The sequence below is a fragment of the Anopheles ziemanni genome, chromosome 3 (genome assembly GCF_943734765.1).
Source record: "Anopheles ziemanni chromosome 3, idAnoZiCoDA_A2_x.2, whole genome shotgun sequence".
Taxonomy (NCBI): Eukaryota; Metazoa; Arthropoda; class Insecta; order Diptera; family Culicidae; genus Anopheles; species Anopheles ziemanni.
The window spans coordinates 18,385,275-18,411,929 of NC_080706.1; the positions used below are offsets into that span (position 1 = coordinate 18,385,275).

A 26,655-nucleotide genomic window follows, 5' to 3' on the forward strand; every position below is an offset into this window, starting at 1 on the left:
TGAATTCCGATGACGTTGCACGATTGATGACGCGCGCGGAGTGCACACAGGCGCATCGAAACGCCCCAGTGAGATATGCCGACGGGGTGTGTGAGATTCGAAAAAGAAAAACAAATACTTGAAAAAAAAAGTGCACCCCTGCTAGACGTCTGTCAGCGAATCATGTGGTGGTCATCGTGGAATGCGCCGGCCTCCCGAACTCGGCGCTCGACGTGAGGCAGGTCAAGTGCACGCCGTCCAGCGGTGTCGGGTGATTTTGGCGTGCACACCCTATCCGTGCCCCCCCCCACCTGCATCGAGCCTCTTCCACCATCCAATTGGGGTGGTGTCATTGACACCACATGTTCTTTCGGGAGTTGTCTTATCTCGCGGTGCGCGTGGTCGATCCAAATATATAACCACAAAAAAAAAATACCGCCTTAACTGCACTTGCAGACGCATGCGCCAGGCGCAAGAGACCGATTGCGCAACCGGGTCCGGACCGGGTTTCGGAACTGGGGCTGGCCGATGATTGATGGATTCGACGCGCGGCCTTCCGGATGCGCCGCGCAGGGAAGTGGGGATTGCAAGTGATATTAAATCGCCATTAATTCACCGTCCGGACGCTGATGTGACTTAAATTGATATTAAACACCGATGGGAAACTTATTGAATTATTGCATTGATTGAAGTTGGGTTGCTAATTTAGTAGCACCAATTACATTATGGGATGAGAAACTTTTTATTTTTAGACGCTTCTTTTAGCATTTCATTTAAAACAAATATTTTCTCAAGTTTGAAAGCTAGTTCTTCCACTGGAAAGAACTAATATTCATGTCTTTGTTAATGAATTAGAACATGTGAATTTGTATCAACTCAAATGTAATTATAAAATGTGCATATTTGAGAATTTCATAAATATTTAAAGAATTTTTGAACGACTAAAGTTCCGAAAATTAGCAGTTGTATTCTTTGTACTTGAGATAATTTAATCAAAACCTTAGCTAGTTTTAAAAACTGTCATCATTTGTTTGGTTCTTAGGATTTGGCAATCCCAAATCCTGAACTATTCGGCCAACATAAATTACAAGCCCTAGAATCGAGCAACTACTGAATCTTAACTATGTCTAGCGTTCGGAACAGTATAATTGATCGATGAATGCTAGAGATTCCTAAAGTCTCGCTCGACTAATTGCTTGATTGATCGGTTTGAGTTATTAATTACTGTTAATTGATGTGTTACTTCGATCGTTGCATAAACATACGAGTTATGTGCCGAGGAATGTTTCATACAGACGGCACCGAAGACGATCAACCGTTGATCGATTTTTGATCAGATTTGTGCTTCACTCTAAATTTCGAACTAGAGCAATCACTCCGGCGGTTCGTTCTCCGTCATGCCACTTTATTCCTTAAGCTCCCGGTTTGTTTTCCTTTTTCCTGTACGTCATAAACATGTTTGTTCGATGGCCAGTTAAAACATGTTCTTGGCTTAATTTATGCGATCGTTTCATCCGTTTTTGTATCATTACGAGCAATTTGTGCTTTGTTTTCGCATACATAATACGAAACACACACACACCACCGAAAAGCAGCGTAGCATAAACAAGATATTCCCTTCTGGATGCCGTTTAAAATGTCCGCAAATTGATAAATTACTAAATTGCATGGTCATTTTATCCTGATCGATGTGTGTGTGTGTGTGCGATTTCGTTTCCAGTAATCGAGAGTACCACTTTATTGCGTGTGTGCGGTTGTCGTCCCCATTGGGTATTGCTTTACTTTCGCCCAGCAAGCTGTTGGTCCTGTTTGGGGATCACGTTTCGCACGGGCAGTCCTTGAATTGCGAATCCCGGGCGACGCTGGTGTCCGTTAATGATCCACGTCCATTTTGAGGTCCCGAGTTTTCCCGAACCAAACCCGATCCCCGGCTGCTTTTAATGCTGGCAAACTTCAAGTCATGATTAATCAGCATTCATGGCGATGATAAATACAATCCCAATTCCGGAGCGCATTCGGTGAATCGTGCCACACGTTTTGAGCCCATTAATTTGGCAAACCCGAACCTGAAGCCGCTGGCTGATGACTGCGGCGTTTCGTTTTTAGCAAAAGAAACGTCATAATCAGAGCGTCAAATGAGGCTGCCACATTCCGGGCGGATTTGGCGGAACCGGAGGGGATTTAAAATGGCCAAATGAAATCGATCTCTTGGCGGCCGAGACTGGGCGAGACTGGGACAAATATATCGGATTACAAACCAAAGGGCCGGAGGTCTTTTGCGAATGGTGTAACATGCGACCTTAAAAGATTTGGCCTTAAATTAACACAAGAAATGTTTAAAATAAAAAACCTCCTTCAAAAGATGAGTCCATCAGATGGAGATCACCAAGGAAAAATATTACCCCGTGTCAAAGATCGATGGCCTTGCGTGAGGTGGTGGGCGTTTCCCTTTGCACCAAAGACGGTTTACGTATTGCACCTTTGATACCTGCTCTAAAGTGTTGCCGCCAGTTTAGCTCCAAGGATAATCGCTCTTAAAGGAGCCTACATTTTCCGGGCGGTTCACTTAATCCATCGATGGTTTATTAAACTACTTTTCGTTTCCTTTTCGCTTCCATCTACCACACAAGCACGCCACGGATTGCATTGTAATTGTGATGCTGGCGAAGCTGAAGATGATGATGGTCATGGTACATGCAAGCCCTGGAAAAGAAGTCCATCTTGCCCATTGCGGGCACACTCAAATTGAAGGCCTGCGGCCAGAACGAAGGTGCCGTTTAAGTATTTAAACAGCATCGTTTAGCCTCAGGGGATGAAGAAAGTATGTGAAAGGGGGTGGGGCAAGGAAACCTCGTGGGGAAAGGGCACGACGAACCGTATCGACATTATGCAATTATGGTGAATGTCTTACTTCGCGCGCATGCAACAATCGGAGCAGAAGCCGACATCGAATGGGTTTCTTCACTAAGTAGGAAGTTCTTTAATGACGTCCTTAATCGGTTACCGAAGACTTTCCCGCCAGGCAGATGGCTAGCTCGTTGCGGAAGAACTGGTTTTGGTGGAAACGAAGGGTAGTGAATTTCTACTCCAGAAAAGCTTAAAGCTTTTGACGACCAAAACAATTATGTTTCGTCATCGATGGGGGTTCGAATTCTTTGGAATAACGTATTTTGAGCAACGATGTTAACAAACCCGTTGCTCCGACACCTCATATAGGTCATCCCTGGTGCTATCAGTTAGTCATTGCACTGAACTTTCGCACCATCCTACCACCCATTACGGCGGAAGCTTATCGCTCGTTTCGCACATCAACATGCAACAATGTTGCAACAACCACACGCTGAGGCCTCCACCGGCCTGGTTCGTTCTCGATTCTCCACTACAGACTATGTCACCTGACCGCTTCTCTCCTGCGAACTGCGCTGAGCCGGTAGTGTCCCGCCTCGAATGGAACCAACACACAACGGTAGCATATTTATTACAGGTAATTACGCGAGCCGTCGTATGGAAAACCTTTATTAAGGCAGGTCCTGCAAACTGCAGGACTCCGGCGCCGTAAATCATCCACGAGGACTACGTTTAAGGTTTGGTGACAAAAATGGTTCGTCTTCCCGATCAGAAGGAAGGTTTTGCTGATATTTCCACACGCAACGTTTCTCCTGATGCGTGAAACACTTAATTTACCTTCTGCCTCGAGGTCTCGAAAGTGATCTTCCTCCCGTGCAGCAGATTACCGAAGCTGTGTTTTCGGTGTGAACCGAAATGGTTGAAGTAAATGATAATTATTTAACGCCAATTTCGAGGTGAATTACGTCAAACCGGGGGCCCCGGGGGGAAGGGTGAACTGATTGGAGTGCTTTAAAAGCAGCGGTTTCTCAAAAAAACCGAGCAGGATCAGAGCGCCGCACTGTCGGGAGTCCTCGAAGGGCAGGGTTTTCGAGAATTACCCTTAATGTATTGGGCATCGGCATTAACAGCCGGCCATTCTAGCTAACGGCATATCGCGTGACGTCCTGCTCTTGTTTAAGATGCACCTTTCCGCCACCTTTTTGGCACATTCCGAGTCGAAGAAGTGGTTGGGGAACGATTTTCTAAATTATATATCATTTCCCCCGCAAAACCATTCGCGGCCGTTGTGTACTTTTCGCATCGCCTAATTGCCGGTGAGCGTGCCCGTACGTATTAACAGTGTAAAATAAACAGTGCTACCTTGTAAGTGCTTATTACCGAACCCGAAGCGACCGATGGATCACTCGGGGCCGCGCAGAAAAGCGAAGCAGATCGGTGATCGATTGATCGATTCGGCGTGGCGTCGGAAAAATGATCGATTGGTTGGCGACGAACGGTGAAAAAGGTTCGCCGATTTGGGAACACTTACAACTCTTCGAGAGATCGTCAAACTTTACGAGCCGATTTCGTGCTCGTTACTATCTTCGATCGCTGATGACGTGCTAAGGGTGATCGGTGGATAAAATGGTGAAGATGCGTTCGTCGCCTGCGGTGACAGTATCGAAAGTGGCGCGGAGGAAAACCTGTTCGGCGCAATTCTTTTGAATATGCTGATTTCCACTCAAACAGAAGAGCTGATAATCGACCAGATAAATGTGGAGATAAAAACTGAACGCACGATATTGAGCAATAAAATGCTGAAGAAAAAAGTCGTATATCTTTAAGGGCAAGGCGAAAAAAACACCAACCAGCTCGTCTATCATCGGATGCTGAAACCGGCCGGGAGGGGCACACTTGATCAATTTAGTCAATTTACCGGTCAAGAATGGGTCCCCGCTGGTCGGTCCACCCAAGTTGGCACCGGTTGTGTGCGTCTGCAAACCTGTTCCGAAAGGTTGACAGCCTCTTTGATCAGTCGCGTTTTTGGGAGTCACTTTCTGCTCCGCGGAATAGCTCCCGGGAAGTGCGCCATTGACTATGAAAAGAATGTGGCGGCGGAACGGAACAGTAACCTTAACCTTAACTCACTGCGAGGCAGCTGATCTGTGTCGATCGAGAGAGGCTTTTGTCGCCATGGGGCAACGGACAGGAAGACAGCGTTCCTCAAACCCAAAAAAACAGGAGGAACATCCTCCAGCGGATGTATTCTCGGTGGTTCGGAAATCCACAAAAATTCATTTCACTTTTTTTCTGCGGCACGAGAAGGGAAGGCGGGCGCGCGGGTGATCGGGCATTCTCCTCCCGGCACGATGAGTAATTGGCCGTGATTACCCTTGAAAGCAAGATTTCATGATCGTGATAAGTGAAATTGGTGCATCGATTGGAATGTTCCGATCGACGGGTGCGATGGCGCAATGATTCGCAAAAAAAGGAATCTTTCGGTTGCCGTTGTTCTTTTCTTTATTCTTCCCCCTGTTTGGATCATGTTCGCATTTTCTTGTCTTGTTTCCTAAAATCTCAGCTGAGCGTGTTGCGCATGTCGCATTTTCGTTTTTTCTTGTTATTTTGAAGTGCTTGTCGACATCGTTGCGTGCTTGTTCTGCACATCGCCGGGATCCCGTGGAGATGGTATGGAATTTGGGAAGTTGCAATTAAATGTAAACGATATGCCTTCTGGTGGAATCTTCAAGCGATTTTGATTACTTTTTCGGCACGCAAAACTCGTAGAAACGATTTGATGAAACTTGATAAGATGTTTCCCCATGAAACAAAACGAAAGTCAAATAAAATATCAATTAAAAGTTCTCAACTCTTAAAGTGTGTTATGGTCATGAAAATTGCTTAAAATAACAATAACTCATCTTTGAAAAAACCACAACTGGAATTACCTACTCTTCTTCGCAGCCCTCAACCAACACCACTGACGTTCCGTAATCGATGTTGTGCCATAAATTTTACAACTGTCAGTACGTGCCGCACGGAGATGCAATTGAAGTTGCCGTCCTTAAAATAAAAACCGGAACACTCGTAAGACCCCACGGGGCGAATTCAAGAAGGACTTTCGCAAGGATGCCGAATATTTATTTACTTCGGCTCAATCGACAGGAGTCTCTGGGTAGTTGGTTTAAATTTTGTTTTCCCAGATACCAACCCACCTGCGTTGGGGAAAAGGAAATGATATAGTGCGTCAACTGAAAGTCGAACAAAAACATGTTAAACATGTCTTACATTGTAAAATTCCTATTTTATTTGATACTTTCTTTTTTGGGTTAAAATACAACATAAACTTTGTTTAATTCTTTTTATACGATACCAGTTTTTGGTAAAGTTGTGAGTGCCGTAACGAAAAGGATTTTAGCTAAGCAACCGTCACCGAATAAACAATGGACGTGGTGAAAGGCGTTAATTGGAATCGATACCACTAGAAATGTATAAATAGAAAACCAAAAAGCCGACAAAATCATTAAGGGCGCCCATCGCTCAGCAGGATGACAAAACCAAATCTCCTGGATCGTGCTGCTTCGGACGGTGGAATACAAACGCCCCGCCGACATACGACTGGGTGTTCGGCCCGAACCGTGGCACGGTGTCGAGGTGATGGGGATTCGCAAATATCGCGTTTTCACGGGAGTCGGCCGAAACGGCAAACAGGCTTCCAGCTTTGCGTCGTGTGGAAAGCATTAAAGATAAAAATGAAGATTAATCATGGATGCGTGGTGAACCGCGGGACGTACGGGAACGGGAACAAAACGGGTCGAGAAGAGAACACACTCTTCGCGTTGAATCCGGGGTCCGCCAGACGATCGTGGAAGCGATGGGTTGTTGTCGGTCGCGAAATTGAAATCTTTCGTTCAAAAAATACCGTTACGTGCGAGTTGAGGTCGAACGCAAACGAGGCACCGAGAGAGGTCTGTGCACGCAAAAGAGAGAGGTCTGTGGTTCCTTGCTAGGTTTGCGATATCTTTTCGGAATCTTGCCTTCCTGTCAGCTGATTTTTGGGATAGCTGTACGTTGAGCCGAAAACATTCCGATCCACCCACATAATCTCGAAAAAAAGTTTTCCGAACACAGTCAAAGTTCTACATGTTTAATATTTAAGAAGCAAACATAAAATACATACCTCAAGCCAAACAAACCGCGCATAACCTATGCTCTTACGCAAACGGTCCCCATGCACCTGCGCTCCTTATCGTCGGATTATGTTGCTAAATGTTGACCGACCGAGATAATCCACCTCTGATCCCAATTACGAATGCACTCGCGGGCCAAAACAGAACGCCCCAAAGGAGGGTGAGACAAAAGTGGTGTAAGTCATCAAGTGGAATTGCTCCCTTTTCCCATTGTAAGGCCGCTGAAGCCACACTTTAGGGCAGACATTAGCAGCCCTCAGACTACCCAAAAACAGATGGAGAAGAGGGTGGTCTCGGTGCAGACAGCCAGATAATTACACGCCAGACAAACAATGGTAAGATTACGGTCGTAAAGCATAAAATATATGTCACAGCGTTCAATATTTGCCCACGGCAAATGTTTTCACGCGCCATGATGAGAGCCTTTCGGAGAAATAAAAATTCAAATCGGTCGGCTCGGTTTACGGTGGACGTGACGCACGTAGGTGTCTTTTATCTCCGAACCAGATACTTGCTTTCCCAATTAAGTACTGTATTTTGATCTGTCTGGAGAAAATTGTATACGTCTTTCGAAGTAAGACTGTTTTGTTGTATCGAGGGAATTCTCTTCTCACCCAAAAGTAATAAATTGCTCAATCTTAATGTTTAAAATTTAATCAAGAAACTGAACTACCAATACTCATGGGTGGTCAGTGAATTCCTAGTGCATAAAATTTTCAATCACAAATAAGGTTCCATTTTTAATCAAATGAACAAGAGTGAGCATCAGGGATTAAAAAATAGTTTTTTCTGGATTAAGGTATTTCGAACGCATCGTAAAATATCATTCCAAAAACATGATAACCTAAGCGATGGAAAAATATACTCTTGGATAAGAACTTCATGACGGGAAATTTATGACCATTTGACATGCGGATTTACGCATCGGTTCCTCTAATCTAATGGCATTCGATTATTTTAACTCAATAAAATCGATCCACGAGAACGAATGAAGAATGTGCATGTTCGCTGGGGAGGCTTAAGCTGATAACAAGTGATTCTGTTTTAACGACCACTAAAACCTGCGCCAGTCGGGATCATCGCGACCGTTTGTCGTAAAGATCGTCACGTGGTAAAGTAGCCGATAGTTCGTGGGCCAATAAAAAAGGGTGAATTCAACCCCCCAAAAAACAGGGGAGTGCACCGGGAAAGAGGTCACCTTACGTGTATCGTATTGATGACGCTGGTCTCCCCATTCCCTATCCAGAAGCAGGTAGGAAGGGTTGTCTAGAATGAACTTACGCTTCGACGGGAGTCTTCGATTTTCCTTCGGTATCGTAGTTTCCCGGGTGGGGAGCCGAAAACCGAAAACGGGACCGCTCCAGATTCCTTCCCATCTCCGCGCTCCATCCGGAGACTGGACATACCAGTAACGGTTTTAACAGCTAATCGACCAATTTACATAGGTAATTAACTCGTAAGATAAATCCCCGCCCCGGAGCTCGGGTTGCACGCCGAACGCGCGTCGAAGCATGCGTTTTTCGGCTTGGCGGATGTCGTTTAACATGCACTTTCGATGCCCGGCGTCTCCATTTCCAAAGTCAGAAGCGATGCCGAACGATGGCGATCGTTCACGCAGCCAAGGTGGAGGCTGTGAGGTACGAACAGAAAGAACAACCCTTCCGAACTGCCCCGTAATCAATAGGTCGATGAATTTTTAAGCAGTCCGGGGCCCTTCTTCGGCGCTGGGGATTATTATGATTGGGCGGCCGGAGGAAAAAGCATATTTATGCGTGGCGCGAGTCGCAAGGCGCCCTTGCCTCGATGATAATGTGGTTCTGGAAACGTGAGAATCCCACGGCTTCCCGTCGCTCGTAATCAAATCCCCAAGGCTCCACCCCACGAGAACGGGGAGGCCCGTTGGGAGGGATCGTTTAGGTGATAATGAATGACGTTTTGGGCTGAAATCAAATAAAATTATTTCCAGCTCCCCGAGCAGCTTCTTGGAGGCCGCCCCAAAAGTGACCCCCGTTCTGTTTCCATCGTTGCTCCCGTTGCTTCTCGAATCCATTTTGGTTGTGGATTTTTGGGGCGGAAATTTGTATGCAAATCAGAGCGATCGCTTCGGAGCATCCATTTCGAGCGGTTCTGCTGATTGACAATCTTTTATTTTGTGTGACAGTTATCACGTTCACGGGGGGAAAATGCTTTAGATAAACACGAATGATGGTGAATCATAGGCCGCGAAAAAGTGGATCGAAAATAAACTCAGCTAAACCAAGAGCAAGAGCATAACTGAAGTAAAAGAGTTTTTCCAACATGTGACAGTTTTCAATTAACGTTCACTACTGGTCGTAAAATATAGGATCATCTCATTAGAAAATTGTTATTAGACTCACGAAGGGAAATCAATTTGCGCGTCACCTCCGTTTATAGCCATTTTATGCAAAACCGTTATCAGTTCAGTTCTGTTATCAGTGAATAATTTTAGCTGGCCGGAGAAAGAACCATAATTTTTTTAGCGTTTTCGGATCCCATAAACAGTTGCCCGGCAACACAACTGTCCGCCCCGGAATTCCGCGTGCGATGAAATCGGGCCAAGGAATCGTGAAAACGTGAATAAACATATGCATAGTCCAGCATTTTCGGGAAGATGGTGCTAGCGGTCGGCTCGAAGGCATCAGAAGGAACCGCACCTAATTGAAAGTCCATTAAACACAGCGCGACCGTCTTCCGCCCCGGGGTCCACTGCTGGAAGTAGGTTGAGGCGGTGCGTTAAATCTGCACCACTTCAACCTCGCCCGGGCGGATTATGATTGTTTTCCGGAGCGTGCCCGAGCGTGTTTGCGTCTTGCGGCTTTCGAAGGGTTTTTTTTTCTGTGGGTCACCCTTTTGCAGAGAGAGTGTCCAGGGTTTTTACGCACCAGCAGCACCGTAAATTGATTCTGGTGGAAGGAAAACAAGGCAAGGGCACGAGGGGCATCGGGAAGTTCATATAGATTTCCGATTACCATTCGTTCGTCTCGGTTGATCGGTTTTGCAGATGATGATGATGTTGATGATGTGATAACGGGCGATGCACTTATCGTTGCGTAATATGCACACACGTAAGCGTTTGGGGGAAAACAACTGGTACCCGAGGATGTTTAGGGCGGATAAGAGCCGTTCCTGCACGATGGTCACTTTTAGAACCACTTCCTTCCGTTCGGCGTGCGACGTTACGTCGACCGGCGAGGGTGGCAATTTTTTGCGCACTCTGTTTTGGCATTTCCACACGCACTCACACGCGTCGATTTGCGGGAAAGTTCGATGACCATCGGTTCGAAAACCAAAGAAAAACATTTCTCTACCCCCGGGAGGTTCAGACCTGAGAAGAGTATAGCGATACGGTGGTGACATTCGTATCGAAATGCGTCTTTTCCGGTTGCGCGGGAATGGCGGGAAAACGTGAAACCCTGGGCTTCCTTTTTCCGTCGACCGGGGAGATGTTTGTCCCTTCCGTCGGTGGTGGAATCTTTTCGGTACTTCTTGTTTCGTGATGTCTGTGCGTTCACTTTCACTGCGGTTTGAAGTGCGTGATGGTACTTTTTCGAATAGACAGAGAGAAAGAAGATGAGAGAGAGATATCGTCTCGCAGCGCCAGTAAAGTTTTGGTCTTCAAACGCATGATTGACTAGCTGTTGACATGCCGTCTTCATGCCGTGAACGATGCCGGTAGAAAAATGACAAATTTGCCCGTCGGCTAAACAGAATTTTCCTTCTTCATCTCTGGGGAAAGCGGGTGGAGGGTGAAAATGGCACTTGAATATTATTATTCGTACCATGAAATGCAGCAGGAAATGAAAGATGTTCAAATCTATTTATATTTCAGAGCCAATCATGATTGATAAAACGTATACAATGGTGTAATTTTCCAAATTTTCGATAAGTTAACTTTGTAGTAACCTACGGTGAGTGGCATGGGAATAATATTTATTAAAAACTAATATTTTTATATTTATTTACGGGTCTCGGTGTACGGTTCCTCTAATTTTTTTGACTCTCAAGCGGCCTTATTTAAAAAAAAAACAGTTTCATTTTTCAACCAGGTGGAAATTCATGTGATCCGAAGTTAAATTTGAAACATGACCAAAACCAGGCAAAAAGTGAAACTAAACCTGAAAGTACGTTAAACCAGCTGGACAACCGCTAGTTGGCGATCAAATATCTCGAACCCGCAAGGGAATTTCCAACCATTATCGAACGGCACATATTTTCGTCTCGTCCTTTTTCCGCCTAATTTGTAGCAGTTGTTTTTCGATTATCTCGGTGGTGAATGAAAATCTCCGTTCGTCAAAATCGCTTCCGGCATGGTCACGCCAAACAGCTGGCGTGCTGGTGGTGATGCAATTCTGCACACGCACTGGGGTCTTCAAGAACAAAAGCATGAAACCATTGTGGGATTGTGTTGCATTTTGTTGTTGTTTTTCTCTCCCCGATGGCCGGTTTTTCCTCCTTAACGTTGCCGGCTTCCGCGATGCTCCTTTGTACTATTGCACCCTTGCGTTACGGGCCAGCTTGCGAGAGTTTTCCCCGGCCCGCATTCGGTGGTAATTTGAGAGTTTTTCCATGAGTCGACTAAATGTTACCTTTTCTCCATTTTCGATCGGCCTGGTTTGGTTTTGATTTTTGGCTGTGATGATTTTTTTCCCCCCTGTTATCCAACCTATATCTCTTCTCTCATCTCATCTCGTCAGCTATTAAATATCGATCACCTTCCGTTCCGGGCCAAGGTGTGACCATTTTTGTTGCGCACGTTCGGTTGCTTCTTTCGACGCTTCTCGGAAAGAAAAACCCACTGGCGTCCCGGCGTTATTGAGATGATGATCATTCGCATCCACAGAAGTTAATGGAACGTATCATTAAGTTTCTCTTTGATCCACTGCAGCGTGGCGTGAAGGGACTACGGAAGGAGTCGCCGGTGAAGATATTTATGGGGTGCGATACCAGTTTCAAGCGATCGATCGAAATTCGCAACCGAACGGAACTTCAAACCAAACCCCATTGCAGATTCGATCGACGTCCTAATGGGCAGTTTAGTGTCCAAATAAGGGTCGACTTGATCGGTGGTCGGGGTATTACAATTAATTCTAAAGAGCTCCCACCTTTTCTTAATGAAAATACCATGATTTGGCCGCACAATGGGTGGTCGAAAAAAGTAAAATGTTTCCTCAAAACATTTTAAAAATAGTTTCGTCGACTGGAACACCACAATCCGAAAGCGATAAATATTAATAAATGACCCATATTTCAATCATCCGCCACCGAACGGCCAAAAGTGAATCCAATCGAACATCAGCGAAATGTTTGGAAATGATAGACAGGAATAAAAATATCCACAAATCGACCGAAAAAATCCCGTTAGAGACTAAACTAAGGACCGCTCTCGCCCCGGAACGTTTATGGCCAAAAGGATCCGCCAAAAATCAATTCCACCGAAAGGGGTGAATGACTTGCCGCGCGGGTTATCTTTCCCCGGACCAAACGAGCTGAAATTTTTATTTATTTTTTAAAAGCATCGGCCATCCCGCTGGGAAGAGATAAAAACCACCCGGCCAGATCCTTTTGCCGATTACGTCACGCAGGAATGCGCGAATCAAGGTGAGCCGATCGCCGGCAACCGGTTGCGATTTCCGATTCGGATGCTAAACCGAACCCGCTGGTCGGTTGTTGGGTTTGAGCGATCATTTGAGCGATCGCAATACGTCCAAAATACCACCCAAATCAATCTGACGGATTGATGGTGAGCAAGCTGTGGAAGTAGAACTTTAGTTCCTCACGTTTGGCGTTGATTGCGTTTATCAGTGGGTTGTTTTTGTTCTCCTTTCCCGAATTAGGCAAATACACCGATCACGATCGTGTAGCACTGATTCGCGAATCGCCTGATCGACGAAGCGCGACGGTTCCCAGGCCGAATGAGTTGCGAATTTTGGATGTGCCGTTCTACACGCTGAAGGCCACTCGACCGGAACACGTTCGTTTGTTTGCTGCGATTGATTGCTGATAGGGAAATGGAGTCGTGCTGCGAGCTAAACGTCATTCATGCGATGCTAATAGGTTGCGCGTGGATCATTCGGTAGTATTTGGCGAGGATTTTAAATTTCAGAAAAAAGTAGCATGTGTGTAACATACAAGGAAAACTCTTCACGAATAGTTTCCACCATCAAGCCATCAATATGTTTCTGGTACACTTCTAAACATTTTCGGCCGTTGAATGAATGGAACGGCAAACTTATCAATTAAAATCACCTTGCACCTAGTGCTCAATCAGAGTCGTTTTTTTTCTGGGTTAATGTGCGTTGGGTGATTATTTTTCTTCCGCAGCCAAACCTCTCCCTTCCCTTCGAAAAACCCATCCCGAAGCGACGTTCAATCGCTCACCGCTCGTCTGGTACGGGTCTGTCAGCGGACGGCTTTCGAGTTGATCGGTGCCGGCTGTGTCTTACTCTCACAGACGACTCCGGAGACGCAAGACCGAGTCCCACCATCACCATTCAACGCTCGGCAAGGGTATACGCCTTGTGCACTAATAATATTTCAAAAAAGATTGTACAGCAATAATCCTACGGTATGAAGCGACTCGAGCCGGAAAACGGGGGAAGAACCCCAAGCGAGTGAGCAAATGCATCGCAGGTCCGCTAATCCACACGCACGGCAGACGATAATGAAGACTTCATTTGCAACATTGTACCGAGCCTGAGGTGTTTGCGCGGTAAAGGGTGCGATGGTAAACGGCCGGAAGGGCACAGCTTGTAAGGTGGATAGTGTTTGTGTGTTTGTACCTTGTCTACAGCGAGAGGAGATCGTGCCAAGTTCAGAAGATGCAATGAAATGACCGGGCTGCAGGTAATTAGGTGTTACTTTGGGGGCGACACCACAGCCGCCGGAACCGAAGCCCTCCGGTGTGTTCCGGATTTGGACTGCTGAGCAAACAGTTTCGAGCCGGCATTTCGAGAATCTCGAAGGAACGAACACCTCAGACGACCAATGTGACACGCTCCGAGACGCGGAGAGGTGTAAAGTTTCGTTTCACGAAGTGTAACTTTATGCAGATGAAGCTGCTGTGCAGAGCTTTCCGATCGACCAGGAGAACCTGAACCGGTCGAAACGTGTGAATAACCGAGCATCCTCCAGCTAGTTCGCATGTTGGAAAAGGGGTAAAATGCTGCTCCTCCAGATGCGGCCAGAAGACTAACCGCTGGATCGCGCACATGCGACGAATTTCCTCCGGCAGCCCCGGACCGTTCGGGCGACAGCTTGATGATCAATATCTGTCAAATTAGTCACTGATTTTACGTGGGACTATCAGGTTTTACTGGCATGGTAATTAAAACTGTACAAGACCGTGCCGGATATCTGTTTCACCTGTACTTCTTGTGCTCCGTTCATGGGGTTTCATTGGAGTTTGCTGAGAGTAGGAGAAACATTAGGAGCGATCACCGAAGAACCGGTAAGTCCCCGATGGTGTTGTCTATAGAGTCTATAGGTTTGTGCCCGAGCGGAAGACAATTGTGACGAATAATAATTAATATCAATTCATGTCGTCCAACCTGTAGGCAACTGTCAGGAATTAAACAAATGGTATCCAACTGATCCACGCTCTCCGCATCCCATTTCAACCCACCAAACGAGCATTAAACGAAACTAGCTAATTTCAACGAGCTAATGAGCGCTAATGGTGCAAGATGGCCTCTTAATTCAGTCGCCAAATGTTACCCACGTCCCACGGAGATCTCTTGCCTTTGTCTGAACTACAATGTTGCTTGGCTTCAAGGTCTTTTGGGAACCACTGGGAATCGATTCGGGAGGATCAACAAAGCTTATGTTTCGTCAGTGAGCTTGACAAAAATTGGGCAACGACCAATACAATCGTCCAATAAATTTCGTTTCGCGAACTGTGTAGAACTCCTGACCTCTGAGACATTCGTTAATCTGATTGGATTGTCGAACGTCTTGCTCACAGTGGAGGGCGACCATCGAGGCACATTGGTAGCTGAATGTCTCCATTACGATCGCTTCATTTTTCCTGGTCAACAACGTCGTGCGCATACGAAAAAGCGATGAAATCAACGAACATGCAGAACAAGTTCTTATAACGCCGGACGTTTTATGTCGACGCGAGAGCAGCTTCCGTTTGCATTGCTTCCATTTTCGCAGACGGTGGCAGTAAACATCGATCGAATTGTCGGTGACATTCACGCGGGTACCTTTATCATCGGGATTTTCATCTAAATGCATTCGCATCGACGTTCTCCAAACCGATCGCGAGTCGATCAAGTTCGATCGGTTTGATAACGACCCCGTTTGGTACGCTCCGTTTGCCTTCCCTTCCCTTTGGCGCACGCCGTTTGCGATCCGGTTTTGGCGGTTGGAATTTAAATCGACCCCGAGACAACCACTCGCCCCACCAAAGGTCCTACAGCTGAAGCAAAACCCGAAGGAACCATCCGTTCGATGGTTATGATTTTATAAATTACAAACCTCCGAACAGGGTTTCACTTTCCACACGCTTCCAAAACCGTTCGCTACATTGTTCCGTCCCGGGTTGCGGGTATGGGGAAGCCAACGAGCTGGTCAGCTGGCTCCCAAGGAAGGGCTGGATGCGGCTGGACCCTGGCCATGGTTTGAAGGGGTTTTGGAAAACCGGGCTGGACTTGTGAATGAATGCGCTCATGCGCTTCGAAAAAACGCGGCCACGACACTCGATCGATCGATCGATCGAACCGACGCTCGGAGCCTGGTTGCCACCTCGATGCGTTCGTATGTTTATTTATGTTTTTCGCCGCCACGAAGCGAGTGCCACGTTGCCTTCGGAGCGGCAGGTTTCCAACCATCAGGCTTCAGCTGTTCCGTGTGTGCGTTTGAAAATAGTTTCGCCTTCGATGCGTTGCGTTTTTTCTTGTTCGTTTTTTTTAAGTCACTTCTTCTCACTTTTCTTTTGCCCCAAGACAACCCAATCACATACTTATGCATGTTTTTTAGTTGTTTTAGTTCGAGACCCCTTTTAAACCACCGGCACCACGAAAGTCGCAGGCTTGACGGCTCCACGCAAATGTTTTCCATCAGTCTCCGGTGGTAAAAGGTAGATCGTTTTTCATGCGTACTTGATTCCTGATCCCCTGTGCAAGCGGTGGAGGGATTCACTCGTGCTGTAATGGACGAGAATATTTTATCGGATTAAGTTTGAACCATAATCCACGCATGGGAACCTCGGCAGTGTTCCTTTGCCAACTCTTGCAATGATTACCCATAAAGGAACGCTTTCTCTGGCACTGGGAAAAGTTTCCGCTTATCGCCCCTTAAGGAGCAATGGAAGCCCGCACCGAGTGGAGTAGGAATTCCTCACGAACGCCCCCCAAAAAAAAAACGCAAAATTCGGTACAGGGTTGGGGCTGTTCAAATAAACTTTCCTCGTTCTTCCCCCACCGCAAGAGGAATACATTATGCAGATGCACCCACTCCGGGACCACACACAAACAAAACTGTGTTTCCGTGCGGGTTAAGATCCCACTTAGCTCCAAGCACGAATCCGACTCACTCTCCAACCGCTGACAGCCTATCCGCTCCGGTGGTTCCCGGGGCGCGCTAGAAGACCCCCGGACCACGACACGCCCGCTAACAAATGGCTCTTTTGTTCGAGAATGAAGATGAGAACGCTTCACTTCAACAGTATTTCACCACTTCATTGACACTTCTGGGCAAGTGGAGTGTCACCTTACCACGTCTACGGAGATGCATCTTTCTCCAGAGTTGTTCCTCCCGTACCGAAATCTCCTCTCTTTTGGATGCCGAAACTTCACGAGGAATGTTGGTATTGACAGGGCTAAAAGTGTGGTATCCATTACGTCGGATTGTTTGGGGGGATCTGGCATTGATTGGGTCTGATGGCTGTCTTCTCCGTGTTCTGGAATCATGAAAAATACACCCATCCGTCCCCAGCTTCAACCGATTCCGTCGAATCTTAATCGTGAGGAGTGAGAGTGAATAAAGCACACGGAAATGAAAGCTGATCGCTAATAGAGGAGTCACGGATTACGGTCAGCTGTACGAGTTTATCCACGTGCGTCGGAGATGTCAAGGAGGTTCTTTCCTGCCCATTCGACCACTTTACGATCGGTAAGTTTCGTTGAATTAACGACCGTCAAATTTTTGCGCTACACCGTCGTAAATCACTCGAACCGAGGAAAAACCACCCCGTGGGTGCATCGAATGTGGGGTTTTCGATAACGATTGGGGATGCACAGTTTCTTGCCGTTCCCTGTGCACCTTTCCATCATTCCTCTCCCTCCAGTTGCACTGGTTTAGCCATTCCGAGGTGGCGGTGGCGACTCTTTAGTCGAGGAACCGTTCCATCAGTCATCGAACGATGGTCGAGGTGGGGCCCTTCGGTAGGACCATTCAACCAGAAACGGTTCCTGCCACCCGCAGGGCAATTCGCATAATTAGTGGAGCCATGTGAAAGTCCACCTCACGAGAGGCGTCGTGTGTGCGTAACATGTTCCCCGGGAGGGTCCCGGTAGGTCCTCCTTTGTCAGCTGATGAAGGGGCTGATTGGGAAACGGCTCTTCCACTGCATCTATTTCCAATAAAAGATTTAGTGTTCAATAGGATTTGATTGAGGTTGTGTACTACTTGAGAGAGATGCTCCGAGCGCGTTCGGACCGTGGACACCAGGGGAGTGTCTGCGGGGTGTGGGAACATAAGAAATTATGACTTTTGCTGTCGTGCCTGGTTAACACGGGGTGTCGTATCGGGGGAACTTTCTGCCTCCGAAGGAGAGGTACAGTAATCTCCACGCCCTTGGTAACCCGAGCTCGGGAATCATTTATTAGATGGTCCCAGATAATTAGTCACTTGACTGGTACTCTGACCTACATCAGGCGCCATCATAATCACTGTTTCAAAAACCACATGGCAGTTATACTGGAACAAACGCGTTTTCACCCCGAGGTTAAGTTTCGGTTGTAGACATGTTTCAATTTAGCGTCTTCCTGTTTTAGGTTCTCCGTCTGCTGAACCCTCCAGAAGTTCGTGGAGGAACCGTACTGGTAAACCTTTCCTGCAGCCGGTTAATGTTGCTTTATGCAAAACCTCCGACTTGCGGCATTAGCATAATGGCGTTTGAGGACCGACGAAAAATTAGGGTAGTTTTTGTGGTGTTCAATGCCCGCGATCATTGGCCCACTGACCCTTGGTTCGTGAAAATCAAGCACCTCGTGTAAAAGAAGACCGGTTAGTTGGTTGTTTTCTCTTATTTCCTCCAGTTGCTGATAAGCGTTTGACTTTTTTTCCTTTCTCAGAATGCTTCCCGCGAACGTTTGGTAACGTCGTGAAACGCATCGACGCCATGTTTCGTACCTTTCACCGCGCCCCGGAAGCCATATCTTCGGAGCCAAAATAAGCCAAAAACAAGTGCTAGAAACACACCGACATGCGACAGAATGCCAATCAGCACGCGTCGAGCCCGGACCGGATTCGCCACGGACGGGCAGTTCAATGACCGCAGCGCTCACTGACGTTTGTACGCGAACGTCCATAAGTGTTGCGTAAGTACGTCACAGAAACGCACCACGTTGGGGAAACATTGGGGTGTGCGTGCCCCTAAACGACGGCCCCACTTGGCCATTGGTCACAATCGGTACGCATAATTTCCCTTCGCTGTACGCCAATCGCAAGCTCGCAAGGTCCTCGTGGCGGTGTGGTTAAGGTACCGGGACGTACCAGACCATCGACCAGACGGACCAAATGTGTGTCATCGGCGTGTGCGGCGATCCGGTTCTGATTCTAGACCGAAATTCCGTGGCCATTGTTCCGCGGCTGGATGCGTCTATTAGTAAATTATACGGAAGTCGTAAATCAGCATCGTTTGTGGGGTGATGGGACGCGGTGGGCGCAACCGGAAGAGGGCGGGGATCGGAGTTTGATACCAAGCGGAGTTGGAAGAAGCTGCAGGGTGTCGCTTACATGATTGTGGTTGATCCAATTTGGGTGTGTCTATAGCGAGGTATACTCGAGGAGTACTTTCCATATTATTGTATTAGCTAGTTCCGGATTTATCCAAAGGAACAGCCTACGAATCTTAAACAAGATCATTTTCGGAACATTCTTAATTTTATAAAAAAGGGTGAAGATTTGTTTAATGTAAGTTTTCATAATTTTATTGTATGTATTTGATTAGTTCAAATCTATAGACGGTATTCCTTTTATCTGATGTTATGTTCCACTGAGCATATCCACGTTTACCATGGGTATTATTTGCAAAGAACTGGTTATTTGTCTAACAACAGTTCTGCATCCTCCATTCTTCCAGGTCTTCAGTCTTTCAGTAGGATCGTCTATCAGTCTGCCAGGGTCGTCTATTTATTCGGCTTCAAACGATCATTCATCGATCTGGCCTTATTCACGAGATTCTACCTCTTCAGAAGCTACTCACCACTCATCTAATCGTGCACGGATGCAAGTGGACCGTTTTACTGGTTCACCCTACATTGGGAGCAATCGAAGTACTCAAGAATCTGCAGACCGTCGATCGGAGGATCATCTCGGACGCTGGGAATTTGAGAAGGAGCAAACTGGGTGGGTGGCAAAAAACCGTGGGGGGAGCTGTATATTTGCAAAACCGAACGGAAAGGAAGAGAAAAATGCTTCCGAAACCCAAACAAACAGTGCGACGTGCTAACACAAATACGGCGAAGGAAGGCACTCCCGACGTTGAAGGAACAGTGCAGCGTGGCCACTGGAAGGTGGTTGTTTGCTCCCGGGGGGAGGTAAGGGGAGTGCGAAAAAAAAATCCGAGACGAACTTCACCCGCACAACGGTGCAACGAAGGGTGAGACCAAGGCAAACGGTTATGCAGGTCTGCGGACGCTTTGGTTGCACCACGGTTTGCAACTGACCTACCGCACCATTTTTTCGCGTAGACATTTTGCATCTCGCGCAACACGACTCCGGAGACTCCCAGCCGCTGTCAAACGGCCCCCTTCTTTCCCCCCTCGTTCCCGGTCCCGAGAAGTCTCCAAGTGTTGCAAAGGGAGAACGAGAACAAAATGGGGGAGGAAAAAAAATGTCATTCACACGTTGCATCCGGCGTGGACGCGAATTTTCCTTCGTCGTTCCCCAGAAACGGTGGACGCATATGACGAGGAATATCTGCGTGGTCTGCCACGCAGGGATGAGTAAAGATTTCCGCCTGGCCATGCGCAGGGCGGCGGTGTCATTACTTTGAAAGCGGAGACAGACCGATTTGGTTCTGATTTCTCGCACTCAACCAACTTGCGGGACGCCCGAAGACGCGTGTAAAAGAGGAGACAAACTGTGAAGCACTGCAGCAAGTGGATGGACAAATGCAACTTGTCATTTGCGCGTCCATTACGGTGCGGTCTGTTCGGATCCTTCGTGTGGGCGCATATCTATTACGCTGGTACTTTGTTGCGGACTTGTGAGGGTGAATGTAACTCTCTTACAATGTCCCCATCCAGTCGCAATTGTAGTCCTTTTATTTTGGAGGAATCTCTCACCCATCACGTGCGCAAGGTTCCGTGGTCTCCGCACTATTCTTCCGCTCTCCATGGGGACCCACTTTTTCCACGAATCAACCGAGCGTGGAACGGAACGAACCCCGTAGAGAAAGCCGCCGTCCGCGCACCATTAGAACGGAGGGGCTAAAATTTCCACCCAGAACGATGGAGTTCAGAAACGTAGCGCGCCTCTGTTTACACTGTGCGCCGAACAAATATCACCAGGGAAAACAATGTCAAAAAGGAACGCCGCCGGATAACACACGACGCCGACGTTCGTTTTGCGAAAGAGTTGCGAATTTTTAATCGGATGGAATAAAATAAGCATCAACGCGGATTTAGATGCGCGCACGAGTGTGGTGGCGTGGAAAAGAATGTTTGCCGTGGAGGAAGGTTTTGGGAAAGCGCGAGAATTTACGAGTCGCTCATTAACATTGCTTAGCGGCGGGCGATAAGGAAGAGGATTTCTTTCGCTTGTTTCTTTAGCAACACAGAAAAACAAATAAACACCGGTTGCTTTGCTGCTTTCGTGGCCTTTTGAATAATTGATCTTGTCGTTCCCATTTTTTTTTTTGTGTGTTTGGTTTACGCGTGTTCGTCCAGTTCGCGACAGGGTCATTGGCCCACGTTTGCTGCGTATTCCACGCGTGTTTTCGCCGTGTTTTAATTGGGAATGAAAATACTATCCACTTAGCATCCGACGCATCCTGGAAATGCTTTCTATATGGCAATTATGAACCTTGCTGGTGATTGGTGTTGTTTCTGGGTCTACCAAATTAGCGCCTGAAACTGGTATAAGTTGGATAAAATTACACTCCCTTGGTTTTTAGGGTGACAGTAGACGTCGCCCGAAACAATTCACCACGAGGAGGGAATTAAAATAATTTAAATATAACACCTTTAAAGCCGCTCGGTGGAGGCCGCTCTGAAGACGCTGTAGGTTTCGTTCTGGTACAGTAAAATGTGTCACACCTTCCAAAACTGTTGAAACCCGGGTTCGTACGAATACCCTTCCAGTTGAACGCCACGGGGTTTCCACCATAAACCTCGTTTTACCACGCGACTAAACGGACAATTCAAATGCGGATACTGCCATCGGTCAACGGTCGAGGTGTGTTTGCAAGGGAGGAGGGCTGAGAGCCCACTGACATAGACAGCGGCCTCGTTCGATTTCTTGCCTTTCCGGCATCAATCAATTATCGAGCCTAAGTCGTGCTCCTACAACCGGGAGATGGTAGAGATTGGACGGTTTCCCTCCTCAACGCCAAAGTGAGCCAGGGATTCCGTCACCCGAGGGTATCGGGTTGATAGCGCAGTTTGGCCGTTTGCGGGACCCGTTGACAGCGGGATTCAATAATCGACCGGTGCGCCAGTTAGACAGCGAGCGGTACTATCACTCTTCAGGCGGGACTCCTCGGGACAGGGCTCGGGTGGAACCTTTATCGTATGGCACAGATCGGGGACCGGGGTCGAGTGTGAAATAGTTTGATTTGTTTCTCACCCCCTAACCATTCGGCGAGGTGTCCCGTGGCAACGGGATTTGGGCTGAGATTCCTCACGCGTACCTGGTGCACTCAACGACTCCTGGCACCCCAGGGAACCGCCAGGGCCGGATCAACCGTTATTACCGGAATATATGCATTCCAACCTGTCGAAGATCGAATCTTACGGGGTGGAACCATTGAGGATATTAGTTGACTCCATTGGGTTGTAGTTGCAGCAAACAACAGCGGGAGTCCTGCGGCCGACCAACCCTTTTCCTTGAGGACCAAAAATTCACCAAACAAAAACAGGTTCCAACTCGGTGGTGTGACGATGTAGGAAATAAAAAACAAAAACCATCAAACAACCTGCAACACTCCCAACGTATTTGGATTCCAAGCCCTCCGAGCGCTGTGTGTGGTGTAGTGAAAGTTTCCTGGAAGCTGTTCATCAGCACCTGGAGGTCGCGGAAGACCTTCCCGAGAGCCCCGAAGAATGATTGCACCACAAACCGATAAATCAAAAACCGCTGTTCCCAGCCCAAGGCCACATCGATGAGCACATTTCGTTCGCCAAACAGTTTTACAACCATCTTGTTCTCGGCACACACACAAAAAGTCCTACTCCCCGCGGCCGGTGTTCCACTGGAATTGATCGTAAATTTTTGAAGATCGAAATACATCCATCGTTTTGGGGGGAAAATGATATAAAACTGGATGGACTGGAGTTGTGCAACATGTTGAGCTTTTGGATGGATGGTTTCTGTAATTGACGATATCGAAACAAAGAAAAAAAGAACGTCGGGATCATAAATCACAACCGGTGAGACCAGCGGGAATCGTTCGTCTTCTAGCCCATGACGCTATGCTGTCACCCGCCTTTCGTTCCAATCGGTCAAAAGTGATTCTAACCAAAACGGGTTTCCGGGCTGACTAACGCGGACTCAAGATTTAGCGGCCAAAAACAAAACAACAAAATCGTGGACAAATATCCCAGAACTGGATTGGAAGCGTACCGAAGACAACCGGTGGACAAGTGTTAACAAACAGCTTTTATTAGGTGGGCAGCGTTACTTTCCGCGCCGTCGATCGAAAAAAAAAACTGTTGGCCAATCGGGCGATTTCTATGAACCGGCAAATATTGACGTATCCCCATGTCGTTAATGAGTGCAGCAAACAAAACATATGTCAATCAGTCGCCGAATTCGACTGCGTCCCACACCGACCGATCGAGATCTTGCGGTGATTCAATTTACACGCTCAATCGACAGATCCGATATAGCGATGTCGATTTTGTTTGTCCCCTTGTTTGTGAAACGGTTCAGGGTGAATAAAAAAGCAAAACATTTATAGACCAGAGAAACTTAACTCCCGGAAGGTTTTGTGTGTATGTTACGTTCATTAAGAGGGTGCTTTCATTTGGATTCGAACCGACGTGAAGCGTACACCAGCTCCATGTCTTGACGAACGATACCTCAGGCACTAAGAAAGAGCATCTTTGATCAGCTCCACACTAGTAGCACATTTCACAGCCAGGTGAAAATAAGTCACAGTTAGCAAGGGTGTAGAAATTAACAGCTACGCCAAGCCTCTCCGACGACAGCAGCCATCGGGAGCCCTATATCTCCTGGGCGAGGTTTTAGGAGAGTTCATAGCATTCCACCAACGTTGGTGGGAACTTGTTCACGCGTGAAATTCCAACATCCGGTGAATAGTGTACATTCGTGTGTCACCTTTCCAAGCTCTCCGGAGGTATCATCTCATCGTCTGCCGAAGCCACAAATTGGGCCGCACCAAGCAAGAAGATCCAAAGTTGCGGAACATCCGCACCGCACGCAGACGGTCATTAGAGTCAGCCGGAAGGTTGATTGACAACTCATTACGGCAGCAACAGGTCCGCGTGCCGTGCGTGGGGACAGGGTTTCCTTTCTCCAACGAGGTAATCGCCGAGAAGATAGGGATATCCAAACGCCAAAACCCAAAAAGCTCCAACACGATCACGAACAAACCGATCGCGCGTTGATGGGCTTCTCGGAAGCTGGATCTTCCTTCCCGAGGTCCTTGCGCACAAACCGATCGTCGGGAAGATATTTTGATAATTGTTTTCGGATATTTTGCAGCCTTTTCTTACTCTCCCCTGACAAGAAAACCCTGCTTGACAGCTATAATAGCCACGGTTGCTTGGATACCGACAGCGAGTGGGTCACGTACGACACAACAACCCACGGAAAGTTGTTGATTAGATAATGTTTACCCTCTGGATGTTTCCTTGTACGAGAATGGCAAAGAAAGATTGATCGTACGTTTGCAAAATTAATCCCGATGCTCGAATGTCTACTTTAACGAAATCGCGGCACACAATTTTCTAGCACAACCGGTGATGGAATTCAATTAAGCGGCCATCGGATTGACAAACGTTTAAATCTGGAAACAGCTTCTTCCGTCGCGAAGCCGGACAAAGTTCGTTCGTTGAACTTTCTCCCGTTTTAGGCAAATGGCGGAAGAATCCTCACCGGAGTGCTCTAACGGCATTCGCTAATTTATCATTTGCATTCATCGGGTGAGTTTAGTTGAAAAATATGAAAATATACATCGACCTGTGCGTCGACTGTTAGTGTATGGGTGGAGTAAAACCAGTTCGGGAGATAAAAGGTTGGTCTCTAAAATCTAAAACAACAACACTGTCGAAGCGGAAACGTTTCTCACTCGGTTTTGCGTATATCTCGGGATGAAGTGATATCACGTTGCCAACAACGATGCTACACAGAAAATGTATGCTAAAATATATGATACTCGAACCAATGCCGATGGTGGCGTGAGGAAATTCCCTATAGAGACGTCGTTACGAACGCGAACAAATTCGATTGCCCTACATTGTGCGAATCGTTGGGAGTTTGCAACTAATTGTCGGCTGTAAAACAATGGAAAACAAAGGGCGATACTCACTGTAGTCACTCAGATCGTCGTGCGTGCCGTTGACAGTTCCGTCGGGCAGCAGCTGCACGTAGCGGTTCTTGATGAACAGCTGGATTTTGCGCGTCGCACCGGAAATGTGCGACAGGTTGGCGGCCCGCTCGTTCCTGTCGAGATTCGGATCGATGTTGCGATACAGTTGCTGCTGCTGTTGTCGGCCTCCACCACCGCGTCGCCCATGCCACACACCGGTGGCGGTCGCATTGAGTTGCTGATCGCCGCCCGGAGGCAGTTTGTGCTGATGGCGATGGGGATTGCCGGTGCCGATGGCCGCTGGTGGTGGTGGTGGCGTGGCAGCAGCGTTGCGTCTGCTTCTCGCCAGTACGGTCGGCGGAGCGGACGGGTGACTAGATGCAACACTGAGGGACGCACCGGCAGCCGGGGGCCCCGTCATGTCATCGAACTGCGCCCCTGGCACCCGGGCGTCCTTATCGCCGGCCGGCACTGTTCGCGTCGTGCGGGGTTTATTTTTATCGATCGATTCAATTAAATAATCGTACGGTCGGGGCGGGCTATTTTCGCGCGCCGCCATATTGAACTGGCCCGCCACCGTTTCACTCACCGCCGCAAGCTGTCTTCGTTCGTTCGATTCGACACTGTGGTTAAGTACGCGCATGAAGCGATAGAATTCACTTTCTCGCCCGCTGGTCCGGCTGTCCTCCCGGGAGTCCGGCGGTTCCCGGTCCTGCTGCTGATCGTGCGAGCCTTTCCCTTGGGCCGCGGATGAACCGTGCCGTTTTAGGTGAGTGCCCGCCACGGGACCGTGCTGCTGGAGCGGAAGCGGCACTGGGACGGCGATGGCGGCCGGATGGGGCCGCGAAGGGGGAACGGACTTTTCCCACGGACCCATCGGGAGCGCGGCCGGCAGTGGCTTCGGCATCGTCGCGCAGCAGGGCGGCCAGACGAGGATCACCAGCAGGAGGGCACCCAGCAGGGCCAGGGCCCTCCGACGAATCCTGCCACTGAGCATGAACCTTCACCGGCCTCTCGTGGAGTGACTCCACGCGCACGGACACACACACATATGCGATGCACACTGGTCACTGGGGGCAATCCCGGCAAAATCGTGTGGTTCGACACCTTCACGAGCAGCTAGAGAGGGAGCGGGAGCGAGGAAGGGGGAGGGCACAAAGCACTAGAGAGATAGAGAGAGAGAGAGGTCGAGAACGAGATCACTTTACCGGATCGCACACCGCGCACACGCACTTCACCTGACGTTTGCCTGATCTGTAAATGTAACTCGCTTCTTCACGTCACGTCGGAACTCAGGTTATCATCAGCTGGCCCGGCCCTAGATGCACTTGATTCTCGCGCTTCCCGTAGCACGTTGGAAACCCCGGCCCGTGTCGCAGATCGCGTCGCATCATCCTTCGCTGGGCGGGCGCGGATTTCCTAGGGCAGGACACACACCAGAGCGTACGTATGTGCGGAATGTTGTCGAACACCGGCCCCCCGTTCCACCTGCGAGTTGATAGCCACCCCGAAAGCACCGGGAAACGTCGTAATGCCGATCGAGGATCGATCGCGGACCGATTTCGTGGGGCAACGATTTTTCTCTGCTTCTTCGGTGAGCCCGATCGCTCGGGCCATCACTTCGATTCACGCACGCACATTCCCTGCGCCCAAGGAAAAAATCGTACTTTTTACTCCGATCGCTTCTCTAATCCG

At 48.1% G+C, this 26,655-nt stretch overlaps 1 protein-coding gene across 1 annotated transcript in view; it reads right to left on the reverse strand.

The window, feature by feature from the left end:
• The window catches only part of LOC131288391 (uncharacterized), a 50,773-nt gene extending 24,816 nt beyond the window's left edge, over positions 1-25,957 (reverse strand). Inside the window, exon 1 of the mRNA XM_058317522.1 lies at positions 24,961-25,957. Coding sequence (XP_058173505.1) covers positions 24,961-25,957 — 997 coding nt within the window. The remainder of the gene's footprint in view (positions 1-24,960) is intronic.
• Between the last annotated feature and the right edge of the window lie 698 nt (positions 25,958-26,655).